The sequence below is a fragment of the Dipteris shenzhenensis genome, chromosome 10 (genome assembly GCF_047967505.1).
Source record: "Dipteris shenzhenensis isolate YYH24624 ecotype China chromosome 10, Dip_SZ_1.0, whole genome shotgun sequence".
Classification (NCBI taxonomy): domain Eukaryota; kingdom Viridiplantae; phylum Streptophyta; class Polypodiopsida; order Gleicheniales; family Dipteridaceae; genus Dipteris; species Dipteris shenzhenensis.
This window is the reverse complement of record NC_141605.1, coordinates 22,099,719-22,112,393: the sequence shown is the minus strand read 5'-3', so window position 1 is coordinate 22,112,393 and position 12,675 is coordinate 22,099,719. Positions and strand designations below refer to the sequence as shown.

Below are 12,675 nucleotides of genomic sequence, written 5' to 3'. Positions count from 1 at the left end.
GACCCCAGGTTACTCTTCCTTTGTGTTTACAGATCTTTTTGCCAAGAAGGCATGTCATTTAATGCTTCCACCGCCTTGGATTTAGGACCACGGAAATCACTTTTGGCACTTGAATAAGTCTCTTTCTTGGTGGAGGACTTCTCTTCGGCGCATCTAGAGCAGTAAAAAACCTCTCAAGAGGATCTTTCTATGGCGCTGTTTGGATGGGGCTTTAGCAGTGGGATCTTTCTTGGTTGTTCTTAGGTGTATTGGCTCTTCGGCTTGCCCCACTTGTTCTCACCACGAAAGACGGTATTAAATCTGTTCTGGACCTGTCATTTGGCCCATGATTTTCTTTTCAGATTGATGATAGGGCTTTGAGCTCGTTTTCCCTCTACTTCGTTTTGGCGAGCAGTTTTGCTTGTTTCGAAGACATGCTGCCATCCTAGAGTATGATCACTTCTTCTCCTAGTGTCACTATTGGGCTCTTTGGTCATTAAGCTCGTACAGTTTGCTTGTATGAGCACTCTTCAGTGAATGACTTTCCCTACTTTCGAGCTTCTTTGCTTCAATCTCTTTGGGATGCTCATTCCCTTGGAGACAATCCTAGAAGCCTTTTATTACTGCTTTTAGTTTTGAGTAGTAGCTGTCCCGCTCTCGGACATCTATAAATGTACGTTCTTCTTAATGCAAAGTTTCTTTTACAAAACAAAAAGGTGTGTGTGTGTGTGTGTGCACGCGCACGTGTGTATATGAGAGAGAGAGAGAGAGAGAGAGAGAGAGAGAGACAAACACACACACACACACAATTTTGCAGCTTGTTTGAAATTGCACACAAAATCTTGGCAAGGGCACTTACTCTTAATAGGAATGACGCTTTATTTATGTCCAAATCATTGCACTTTATTTTATCCTCTGGAGATAAGTTGGGATGACTGCATACTGCCCCACTGATGGAGACCACTGCTAAGTTGATCATAAAGGACATAAAAAGTGCTATAGCACTCTCCAAAAGGCAAAAATTTTGTGCATCCTGGACAATTTAGAGCACCATAAGCAGCTTCATAAATAGTTTCACGTCCAAAAAAACTGTAAAGAAAGAAAATCTATATAAAAATTACTAAAAACATTTATCAAATCTTAAATCCATCAATTGCATTGATGGTCCTGATTTTTTTATTTGCATTATAAGGAGAGAGAAACCTTAATTCCTAGAATTGTGCGAGGAGTTTTTCTGCTCAAAACCAAGGCGGAGTGAAGGTAAAGGTTATGCCTGCATATTAACATATCATTAGAGTTAGACATTTAGAATGAATACCTTCATGTAAAAGGTTCAAACATAACGTACATGCCTGAAAACGATTGCTCATTCAAAGATATGCTGTGATACTTACGGCATGACAATGGAGCCCACAAAAGAGATAGCAAGTGCGGTTGCACCATCACCAGCTAGGCGAGGTACAACGAGGCTCTTAAAGACTTCATTTGATGCTGGTTTTACATAGCCCATCTCTATGAAGAAGCATGTTGCCATTGCAAAAACCAACAGGGCTATGATGATCTCTAGCTTTCTCACCTACATCAATACAAGGATTCTTTTATCTCATATCCTTATCTGAATTGGAACTTATGAGAGGATAGCATGAAGATACAAATATGTGTAACAAATACCCCAAATCGTTGTAAAGCAAGGAAGGCAAAGGTATCAAATCCTGTAATGAGAACTCCAACCCACACTGGAATATGGAACAACAAATTGAGGGCAAGAGCCGTTCCCAATACTGCATACCATATAAGAACAAATTATTTGATGTCTCATTGAAGGCTCTTATGATTTTCACATAATTAAACTCTATCTATGCTTCAATTAAAAATTCACATAGAAAAAACACGCATCTACATTCTAATAAAGACCCATATATATAACACATAAACATGCCTAGGTCTTTGATCATGGAAAATATAACAAATCAATGTGACATGACAAAATCTCTCTCTCTCTCTCTCTCTCTCTCTCTCTTTGCGCGCACAAAGAGTAGATAGGTGGGTTTGCTTGACTTCGGATCCAACCCCCCCTCAAAATACAAGAGATAGATCCAACAGAGCTTGGGATAGTGAGGTACTCCGAGGATGCACCACCGGTCACAAGATATGACCGACACCTACTGGAGATGGGAGTTCTGCATGAACCGATAACATGTAACGGTCTTCATAGAGGGTCATTATCTAGAGGGATCACCTGTTTCCCACCTACTAGAGATGGGAGTTGTGCATAAACTAATCATATATCCAGCTCCACAACTAGAAGCCCAGGATCACAAGGGGTTGCGGATTGAGTATTTTACACATGGCTCGAGGTCTTGGCTCCTATCATAGCACAAATGTTCAACCATGCCCAATACAACGATTTCCCCCCTACCTAGAGTAGCACCACCATTGTGGCGATACACAAAGTAGGAAATCCCATGGACATGTGGAACTACTGCACCTTGATGATTGGCCACACACTGGCCAAGATCTATCGATCAATACTAGAGAGAGATTGGATCATAGTAGAGAGTTTTCACAACGATTCATGCAGCCACAACACAACTCAAATGAGGGCAGGGAGCTATGGATCGACTAGAGCGACAATGCTTTCAGGCACAATTCTAGGACCCTCATGCAAAGGGATAGCTATTCGATACACTTGTGAGTCAAGAGCACCCTTCTAAGGGAGTGACCTATCGTTGATGACCAATTGGCAAAGATTTGGGAGGCTACATGTGATCATGGGATCCAGGATGATTCAAAGTAAGCCCTCGGTGCCTCATCAGTTTGTACAGGCAAAGCTCGCTATGATACCACTCCAGGTTGATGCCATCTTATAGACAGTGACATAAATTCAAGAGTTTGGGCCTTGTCTACCTAGAGACTACTGGGTTGGCACTAGAGTCAGCCAAACGACTAGCCACGGGAGGGGTTAGCACAACTAGTAGGCAGGCATATCCAGATGGTTTGTGAGTCAAGGTCTTCATATAGACAGCCTGCCCCTCCTTCAAGCACAGCTTGGATGCCTCTGATCCCGCATGATGAGGTCATCTGTATCATAAATTTGAATCTACTCTAGCTCTATACGTCACGGACTTGGGGGGGTACCAGGAGTTCCCTTCAAAGATCTAGTTCTACCGTGACCACTTCTTGAGAGTATTAGAGGATGGAGTGATTATTAGACCCCAGTATCTGAAGGACAGATGGGTCTAACACGGCAGACAAGTCTCATTAGCTAAGGATCGAAGCAAGGAGAGCCACAGTCACGCCTAGAGAGCAACAAATCTCTAAATTATTCACATGGCCAAGGTGGGAGATAGAGGAGCACTTCCTTTGTACTTGCCCAATCTAGTATAAGATCCGAGGACAATGCCACTACCTCTTTTAGGAGGGATAGGGTTTTGGGCCACTCTCCTAGCAGATCCACTTTCATGACCATTTTTGTGTTGGCCTCTATTTGATGGAGATGCTACACCATAGAGAGAGCCTATTGCGGCAGATCTGACAACAAGAGGTGACAGCACCACAAGAGATAGAGATAGATCTGACGCAACAACGACATGTCACAAATTTCTATACATTTGAGTCAGCCCCGAGAGATACTGGAGTAGAGGAGTAGGAGATAGCTGACATGAGAGCAGAGTGGAATGCAAATGCATTATGCCAGATGATGAAGATGTAAGCCTATTGCTCCTGCGAATGCTCCCACCCCCCCGCTCCCGTCTACCTCCCTCGCGCTACACGGCCCCCTCCCCTCTTCCCCTCCTCCCTCTCCGTCGCCTCTCTGCTCGCAGCTGCCGCGCCTCCCTCCGTCCCCCTCTCCTCCTTCTCCGCCCGCCATCCGCCCCCCCTCTCCTTCCTTCTCCGCCCCTCCACCCTTCCTCGCCTCCCCACCTCGCGTTGCGCTACCACCCCCCCGCCCCCTTTCCTCCCCCTTCCCCACCTTTGCGCCACGCTACCACCCCCCCCGTCCCCTCCCTCCTCTCCTCCTTGCTTCCCCACCCTCCCTCGCGCCGCACTGCCACACCCTCGCCTCTCCTCCCTCCCCTTCCCTGTCCTACGCCGCGCTGCCACCCCCCCTCCCTCCTCCTTTCCTTCCCTCCCTCGCCATTCTCTCCCCACTCTACCGCCTCTCCTCCCCCCGCTTCCTCGTACATCTCCATCCCTCCCTCTTTCCTCCCCCACCTCCGCCCCATTCCTCCCTCCCTCGCCTCTGCCACTTCCTTTCCCCCGCCTTTTGGAGCTTTTGCAGTTTGTTGGTGCGGTATGGCGGCCGTAAGTCCAGAACCGGTGGCCCAGACGGACCCCCCCCTCCTTCAGCCTACCGCATAACACTGATAGAGCATCAGGTCTCCTTGGTGAAGCAGGCCGCCACTGACTTTTCCCAGACATCCGTTTATGGGAGAGTCATTGGCCACGCCCCTTCACGAGCAGACATCAGGGACTGGTTGCTGTCCACCCTTTACCTTGAGGACAGCCACATTAAGGAGGTCGCACTCATGGGACGTGGTATCTTCTGGCTCAAGCTCTCCTCATCACAGGCTGCGAGCGATATGGTCAGACGGTCCCCTACCTCTGTGGGTGGGAAGATCATCCTTATGGTCCCATGGTATAGGGGTTTCAGTATAGTGGACTTCGATGCCCGCTTCCGCATTCCCCGCCATCCAGTTACCCTTATCTTCCCACGCCTCGCAACAGAGCTTCGCCCGATCATCAAGGACTTGGGGGCGCACTTTGGCTGGCTCATGCAGGACACCTTTGTTGATGCGGCGGCAGCCCAAGGGGTGCCACGTGTCGAAGTGGCAGTCCTAGATCCGCAAAGTATCCCCTCGGAGTTCGAGATTGAGACAGACACAGGTGTGGTGACGCAGCACTGATCGCCCAGATCAGTGTCTGAGATGCCACGGCTTCGAGCACCAGGCGCGCTCTTGCCCTCGCTTCACGAGGACAGAACCTCAGATGGCCCCCATCCAAGCAACTCAAGATCCCCCCCGCCAGGCATCGACACCCCCTCCTGAAGGGGAAGGCTGGACTGAGGTCAAAAGGAAACGGAAAGGAAACAAAACAGTAACAAAAAAGCCCCCCCCTCTCCAGCAAGAGACCCCTGTGGTCACCAGTCAGCAGCAGCCCGGTAAGGGGAAGGAGAAAGGGAAGGAGAAGGTCAGCCAGCTCCCCCTCATCCTTCACCCCACCCCCCCCCCCTCCTCCTCCCCCCTCCTCCTCGATTCCCCTACCTCCCCCCCCTACGGGACCCCCCTCGGCACCTTTGGTTTCAGCCCCCCCCTCTCCCTCGAGCATGATCCCGCGGGAACCCCCCCATCCGCCTGCATCGCCTGCGGCCCCGAAGCCAGCATAGACCTCCTCCGCGCCTATCCCCCCTTGCCCGGTGGAGGGGAGAGGCCCTTCCCCGCAGACGGCCAACACTCCAACTCTTTCGACAGCCAGCACCCCTCTTTCTGGTTTTGACTCCTCATCTTCGTCCCCCCACCCAAGGGCAGCTCCTAGAGCTCTACCTTTGGAGTTTTACCGAGCAGGACCTTGGAATTACTTGGATGCAGCTGGTATTGGCTCCTTCCCTGCATGCCTAGACATCAGCATCTTCTTCCTCCGAAAGGGGGCAGAGGGTAAGGTGTCCGTCCTTGCCCCCCATGATGGTCCTAGCTATTCCTTCACTATCACCAGTGATGGGAACGAGCAATGGACGAATGAAAATGTTTGGGAGACGATTCGTGATCAGTCCCAGGAGCAGGTACAGGGTTGGATCGGTAGCAGAGCAGCGGAGCTTCTTCAGCAGCAGTGGAAGGAGGGTGACGTTCGTCTGAGATGGCGCCACAGCGCCAAACGATTCCGCCTTTTGGTCATCATTCGACCGCCTCTGGAGTGGATCTACGCGGAAGGGCTCCACCCTTGGAGGACCTCAGAGGTAGCGGGCTTCTATAGTATTTCCCTGGCGGAGGCTTCGAGTTGGTTAGAGAGAGCTTACCACCATGGGACGAAGGGCCTTTCCCCTATGCTGAAGGTTTTAGAGGATGGGTCCGATGATCCGGCCTCTCCTTCGAAACCTTCACAGAAGCACCTTCATCTGCACACTAGACATCCTCTGACCACCTCGGCATCGACCGCAAGCAGACAGCTGTTTGTGGCCCATCTCTCCTCTTCATGAGTATACGCATTATCTCTTGGAACGTCAACGGGTTCCACTCATCAGGAACCCGCGGCCCCAGGAAGATGGTGCTCAAACAGGAGCTCCAGCCAGCTTTGGTGGGAAGGGTAGATGTGCTCCTATTGCAGGAACACAAGCTTTCGGCTTCTCAGACTAGTAAGTGTGGGAAGGTCCTCACAGGACGCTCCCACACCTACTAGGAACCTTCGATTGGCGAGCAGGGGAGGAACGGGGGTGTCTGTACCTCCATCGATGCTTCTCTAGTTCAGCATGTGTGTGGTTTTGGCACCTTGATCCCAGGATGAGCGCTTTGCGTGGGCTTGAATATTGAGGGATCCCGCATCGGCATCCTCAATATCTATGCCCCGACCGACCTTAGACGGAGAGCCGCTTTCTAGAGCTCTTTGACAGACTTATTGCCAGAGATGGATTCTTGGATTGTAGGAGGGGATTTCAATAACCTTGAGGCTTTAGAGGATCAGCAGGGACGGGGCCCAGAGTTCCTCGGTATAGCTCAGGCGGAGCAGGCAGAATGGGACTCCTTGTTCGCTGTGGGAGGTCGGGACAGTTGGAGGGAGCCTTCCTTTTGCAGATGGACAGGGAGCCTGGACTTCTCTTGGGGTTACAGGAGGGAGGGAGGCAGACTTTTGGAGCGGTTGGACCATTTCTATGTCAGTGATTGGGCGATAGGCAGAGGTGGAGAGTCAGGGGTGGTTCCAGGGACGACCCTCTCTGCCCATGCCCCAGTCATCCTAGTCCTGGACTCAGCGTCTCATTCCTTATCTCCCCGCTCGTGCCGGATCCCAGACTTCATCTACTCCAGAGCAGCGGTTCGCAGCAGGATAGTGGACCTGTGGGAGCAGGATTGGGACCCCATGGGGGATATGGCAACTCAGGTAGCTCAAGTTCTTGCCGAGTCTAGTCTCATATGTCAGCAGGAGGCGACTCTAGTCAGGCAGCAGTGGTGGGCGAAGGAGAGGGGTCCCAGACGAGACCTTGCCTCGATACAACGGATGCAACAATCTTCTCCAGGCTCTGAGGAGCTCAGACGACAGGAGGTTAGAGCCCGAGCCATGTTAGAGAAGATCACCCAGCGACGCTCAGAGTTCTCGTTTCATGCTTCCAAGTCCTTTTGGGCTAGGAAAGGCGACAGGATGTGCAGAGAAATCTTTAGGACTCATGGCCAGAGGTCAGCAGGGGAACAGCTCCGATCTCTTAGAGCGCAGGATGGTAGTGTCAGGACAGATCTAGACAGATTTCTACAGATCCCTGTTCCAGCAGGAGCCCCCAGACCCTCGTGCCCGCCGATGCAGGGAGGAGGTGTGGAGGTATACGCCGTCGCTCGTGCAGCCTAGCATGAGTGAAACCCTTCTCGCCCCATTCACCGTGGCAGAGATGCAGGATGCTATGAGCGATATTGATGGGCAGAAATGCCCAGGTGAGGATGGGCTCTCTAGAGCTTTCTTCACCACCTTTTGGGAGCAGATCCACCAGCCCTTGCTCGCAGCCTTCGAGCATATCTTCTCCAGCGGACAGATTCCAGAGAGCCTTGCGATAGGCTTGATTTGCCTCATCCCCAAAGGGGGGAACCGTCAGGAGATCAAACAGTGGTGCCCTATCACCCTCCTCCCGACTGCCTATAAAATCCTCGCCAAGATGATCAGTAGCCGCATCCGACCCTTGCTACATGACTTGATCCATGACACCCAGAATGGTTTTGTCCAAGATCGCAGCATTTTGGACAACATCTTCACATTGTCAGAGCCGACGGAGTGGGCCTAGCATAGTGGCCAGCACCTTGCCATACTCCTCGACTTTGAGAAGGCGTACGACAGGGTAGACTGGTCCTTCTTGGAGGACACACTTTCTCGGTTCGGTTTCTCGGACGAGTGGATCAGAGGTATTGCTAGCCTCTACAGATCGGCCTCCAGCAGGGTTATCATTAGTGGCAGGATGGGGGAGAGATTCACCCTCGAGCACTCGGTACGTCAGGGCTGCCCGCTTGCGCCCTACCTCTTCCTACTTTTTGCGGAGGCCATGACTCACTTCCTACGAGCCCGCACCACTGGTCTTCGAGGGATGCGCCTCCCTATTCGGGATGATGCAGAACTTCTGGACTCCGAGTATGTAGACGACACAACCCTGTATGTGCAAGATGATATCGAGTCACTGGAGCGAGTGAGACTGTCTTTAGAGGTTTTTTGCCTAGCCGCTGGGGCGAAAATCAATTGGCATAAGTTAGTTGGTTTTCTTACGGATCCGGGAGCCAGCCCACAGTGGGGTATTTTCCTAGGGTTTCGCTGGATCCCTAAAGGACAGACAACACGTTACCTGGGATTCCAGGTAGGGCTGGATATCACGCCGGCTCAGCAGTTCCTACCCGTCCTAGTTTCCATACGACAGAAGCTAGCCTTCTGGAGCACGGCTCGGCTATATCTGGCAGGCAGGGCCCTTGTGGTCAATCAGGTCCTTCTAGCCACCGCTTGGTACGTTTCTCGAGATCGTGCGTAGCCCAGCTGAGGAGACTGGTGCGAAACTTTCTGTGGTCTGGCTTAGATGGTTCCGGCACCACCAGAGCCCGGGTTGTCTGGTAGACGGTCATTCTCCCCCAGACAGAGGGCGGTCTTGGCATCATAGATGCAAAACTGCAGAGTCAAGCATTACTTGGCAAGTTAGTCATCCGCGGTCTGACCCCAGGAGGGCAGACGTGGAAGCTCTTGCTTCAGCATGATCTAAGCGCGTGTATCCCCCAGAGAGGGGGTGATTGGCAGCCGTCTATCCGGTTGATTTTCACTTCAGTCCCACTGACTCAACCCCGCTCCCCCTTCCTCCGCGGCCTCATCTCGGTCTGGAGGAAGTTGCGGCACAGCCTCTCTAAGGTTCCCCCCAGCTGCCGAGAGGAGATAGACAAACAGCCCTTGATCTGGAGCAGCCAGGTGACAGATGATACAGGTCGCCAGCTTGGAGAGAGATCCCATATCCCATGGGCGCTCTGGGCACGTGGGCCTGCGCGCTCGCTCTGGGTTTGGAGGGACGTCTATAGCCAGTTGGGCCTAGGCGAGCTGGCAGCAGCAGTAGGTACGGCACGTGGGATCCAGGCTCGGCGAGCGGAGATCGATGCTGCCATTCCTGCAGGTTGGAGGATTCCCATGATCACCAAACAACTCCTCCCAGGAGATGAGAGGTGGCTAGGGCAGTTCACTCCCCGCGGCATTCCTTTGGTGGTTGTAGGCCTTTTCTCAGACTCCTCGATTCACTTCTTCTCCGTCGCCGATGGTAGCCGTCTCCAGAGCAGAGAGGCCGTGATCAACCCCCAGCTTCCCTGGCAGCGCCTTCGCATCATAGGGTTGCAAGGGAAAGCGTGGCATATAGACCCCCTGATTGTTCAGGACCAGGACTGGAGACTCTGGATTTGGGAGGGCCGCTCCTTGACAAAGGTGGAGTGGGACCCAGGGGAGTGGCGCTGGCCACCACTGGAGACCTCAGAGAACCCTACCCCCTTCTTCTCATACAACGCACGTACCGGTAGGCGTGCTCTCCAGCGCAGGCCACCCACCCAGGCACATAGTTGGTATGCCCAAGGGATATCTCTGGTCTTTCTTCGTACATTCTGGAAGACTCGGCCGAGAAAGATCTCTTACTTTCTTTGGATGGTGGTCCACAAGGGGCTACCAGTTGGGAGATGGCTGAGGCAGATGGGGCAAGAGGGACACTGCCAGATTTGTTTTCAGGAGGAGTCGTCCCTGAAGCACTGCCTTTGGAGCTGTTCGCATGCTCAGACAGTGTGGAAGGGAGTCATGGGGATCTTAGCGAGGGCTGCACCCGAGCTAGGACCGGGGTCACTTCGGGAGCCGTTTGCTGGTGCAGCACCGAGATGGGACATCACTTGGCTTATGAGTTCTCTCGGCAGGATCCAGTTTTCTTCATCACGCAGGCCACTTGGGCATACATGGAAAGCTTCCCTTGGCATCTGACAAAGACAGATGCAGGAGCGATGACTCGGCACCCAATTTGGGAGATCATAGGGAGTATTGTAGGCTGGCATATCTGGACTTCCAGATGTGCGCAGACCTTAGGAGATCAGGCTTCTTCTGCTACCCAGACCCTAGCAGACATCTGGAGCACGATCATTCACACGCTCAAGGGTCAGTGGGATTAGATTCAGGGAGAGTCCTGGGCAGGGAAGGAGAAGCGACGGCGCTTCCTTCGTGACTGGGACCATTAAGAGCTGTTCTTCCAGCACTCTGCTCAGGGTCTTCAGTGGCATTACTCCCCCCCACCATGGCTGTTTGTCCACACTCAGATCATTATGCCCTGAGAGGCTTGTAATTATTTTGTTACCACGGGCTGTATCCGTTTTGTGATTACAGCCCGCTGGCCTTTAGGCCTTCTTGTACTCTCGTTTTCAAGCAATATAACTAGCACTACTTTTTGCGAAAAAAAAAAGAGCAGAGTGGATGACCGAAAGAGACACATGGAGCGGCTGAGCCAAAGACACATAGACCCTGCACGATGGTGACCAGAGCAGGCATGATGGAGGTTCATCCCTTCTTAGAGGGGACCATCTGAGCTGTAAGCATGAAATACCAGGTTGTTCGCAGATAGCAATGCAACTTTGACTGTCCTAGTAATTGGGAGTGGCCAGATCATCGTGTGAATGATGCAGATCATGCATGACTTTCTCAACCACATGCACTCTATAGTGGCTGCATCTGCCGCTTTGTATTCCGCTTCACTAGATGAAAGAGATTCCATAGCTTGAAAAGCATGCAAATCCCAAAAAGAAACAATAGCCAGACGTGGAGTTGGCCATGAATGGCCCTTGACCAATCTCAGTTTGAGAACCCATGAAGGTCAATGTCACAATCTTGAGCATAATGCAACCCAAAAGTGAGAGTATGACTAACATATCTGAGAACTCTCTTGGCTTAATTCCAATGAGTAGCTGTGGGACAGTGCATAACTGTGGAAGTAAAGTAGTAGCATAGGCAATTTCTGACCTCATACTACACAAATAAATAAGACTCCCGACTAACTACCTATACAATGTACCATCAAAGTTTTAGCCTGATCATGCTTATTGAGTCTGAGTGCCTTCTTCAAAGGTGAGCATATTTTGTCTGGGATATAGATGTTCTGCTGAAACCCTACACCCAAACAATAGTGCAAAAGGCCCAAATCTTTCATATCAAATGTAGAGGACAGAATGCCTTTCACTTCTGAAATTTTTTGATGATATCACCAATCAAGATATCCAAAGCTAATTTGTCTTTGCAAAACATAAGATTTGGCTCAACGTGAGTGTTGTCAAACCCTCTAAGCAGTAAATACTGATGTATGATACCGCACACGGGGGTGCCTACTTTAAGTCCATACAAAGCCTTTCAAACTTGCACACATTGTGCTCTTGTCCACAAACCTGAAATCCCTGGGGTTGATGCACAGTGTTCTTCCTTGAGATCTCCCCATCTGATAAATTGGCCGCCCATAATGTGCAGCTGAGGAATGACACATGAGATGGTAGTCATTTTGGCTAATGGAGAGAAAAGATCCACTCACAGTCTATTCTCTCTTCCTGTGTTTACACTTGGCTACAAGTCAGGCTTTATCTTTTCCAACTATGCCATCAAAATGATACTTTTATCTTGTGGACCCATTTTCTGCCAACAGTATTTTTTCCAGGGGGAGGATCAACAAGCTCCCATGTGGCATTTTTTTGAATGGATCTCAGCTCTGCTTGCATGGCATCTTGCCTGAACAGATTGTTCTTTGCAGCTTGAAACGGCTAAGGCTCAATGTTTGCATCCATAACAGTGTTCATCAAAGAAAAATTTATCTCAGCATTATGTTTGCATCCATAACAGTGCTCATCAAAGAAAAATTTATCTCAGCATTAGCTATCATGAGGCACATCCTCGGGTGTAGGCCTACAACAAGAGGGCACACATCCCAAGGTTTTATTTTACATTGCATTGCTTTAATTTCATAAGTTACAGCAGAAACTCTTCTTCCACTGTCATTTTTCAAATAACTGCTTGTCAAAGCACATAGAGACAATCAGTGCAATATTTTTCGTTTAAAGAAAAGACTTCTATTAAGTATGAAAGAAACTCCTAGAGCAAATCTCAACGGAAATGTACATCATGCAAAGCATGAGAAAATAAATAACCTAATAGGAAAAAATCAAAATCCTATAAGAGAGAACTAGAGAAAATCCAAGGTTGAGGTTGGAAGTGCCATCTCGACCGTGTGGGAGTCAAAGAGAAGAATAGGGAGCTTCTCCACTCCCCAAAGAAGACAGTCCTCCTAGTAGAGGCTGCCTGCGAAGAACCTTGCATGCTCTCCCACCAGGGTGCTGTGTACGAATGTGTGTGTAGGGTGGACCTGGGAACCATCCAAAACTCTATGCATTTGGATCTCCAAATATTCCAAGCTGATATGCTCGCCAAAATCTCCCATGAAGTGTCCACGGAGGCATGTGCAGGTCTATTTGGAGAGCCAGA

At 50.6% G+C, this 12,675-nt stretch overlaps 1 protein-coding gene across 1 annotated transcript in view; it reads right to left on the bottom strand.

Moving 5' to 3' along the window:
- Positions 1 to 12,675, bottom strand: part of LOC147897554 (metal transporter Nramp6-like) — a 92,141-nt gene that overhangs the window by 52,127 nt on the left and 27,339 nt on the right. Inside the window, exons 6-9 of the mRNA XM_087380045.1 lie at positions 1,651 to 1,760; positions 1,374 to 1,555; positions 1,183 to 1,252; positions 839 to 1,012 (exon numbers count right to left, since the gene is read on the bottom strand). Coding sequence (XP_087236171.1) covers positions 839 to 1,012; positions 1,183 to 1,252; positions 1,374 to 1,555; positions 1,651 to 1,760 — 536 coding nt within the window. The remainder of the gene's footprint in view (positions 1 to 838; positions 1,013 to 1,182; positions 1,253 to 1,373; positions 1,556 to 1,650; positions 1,761 to 12,675) is intronic.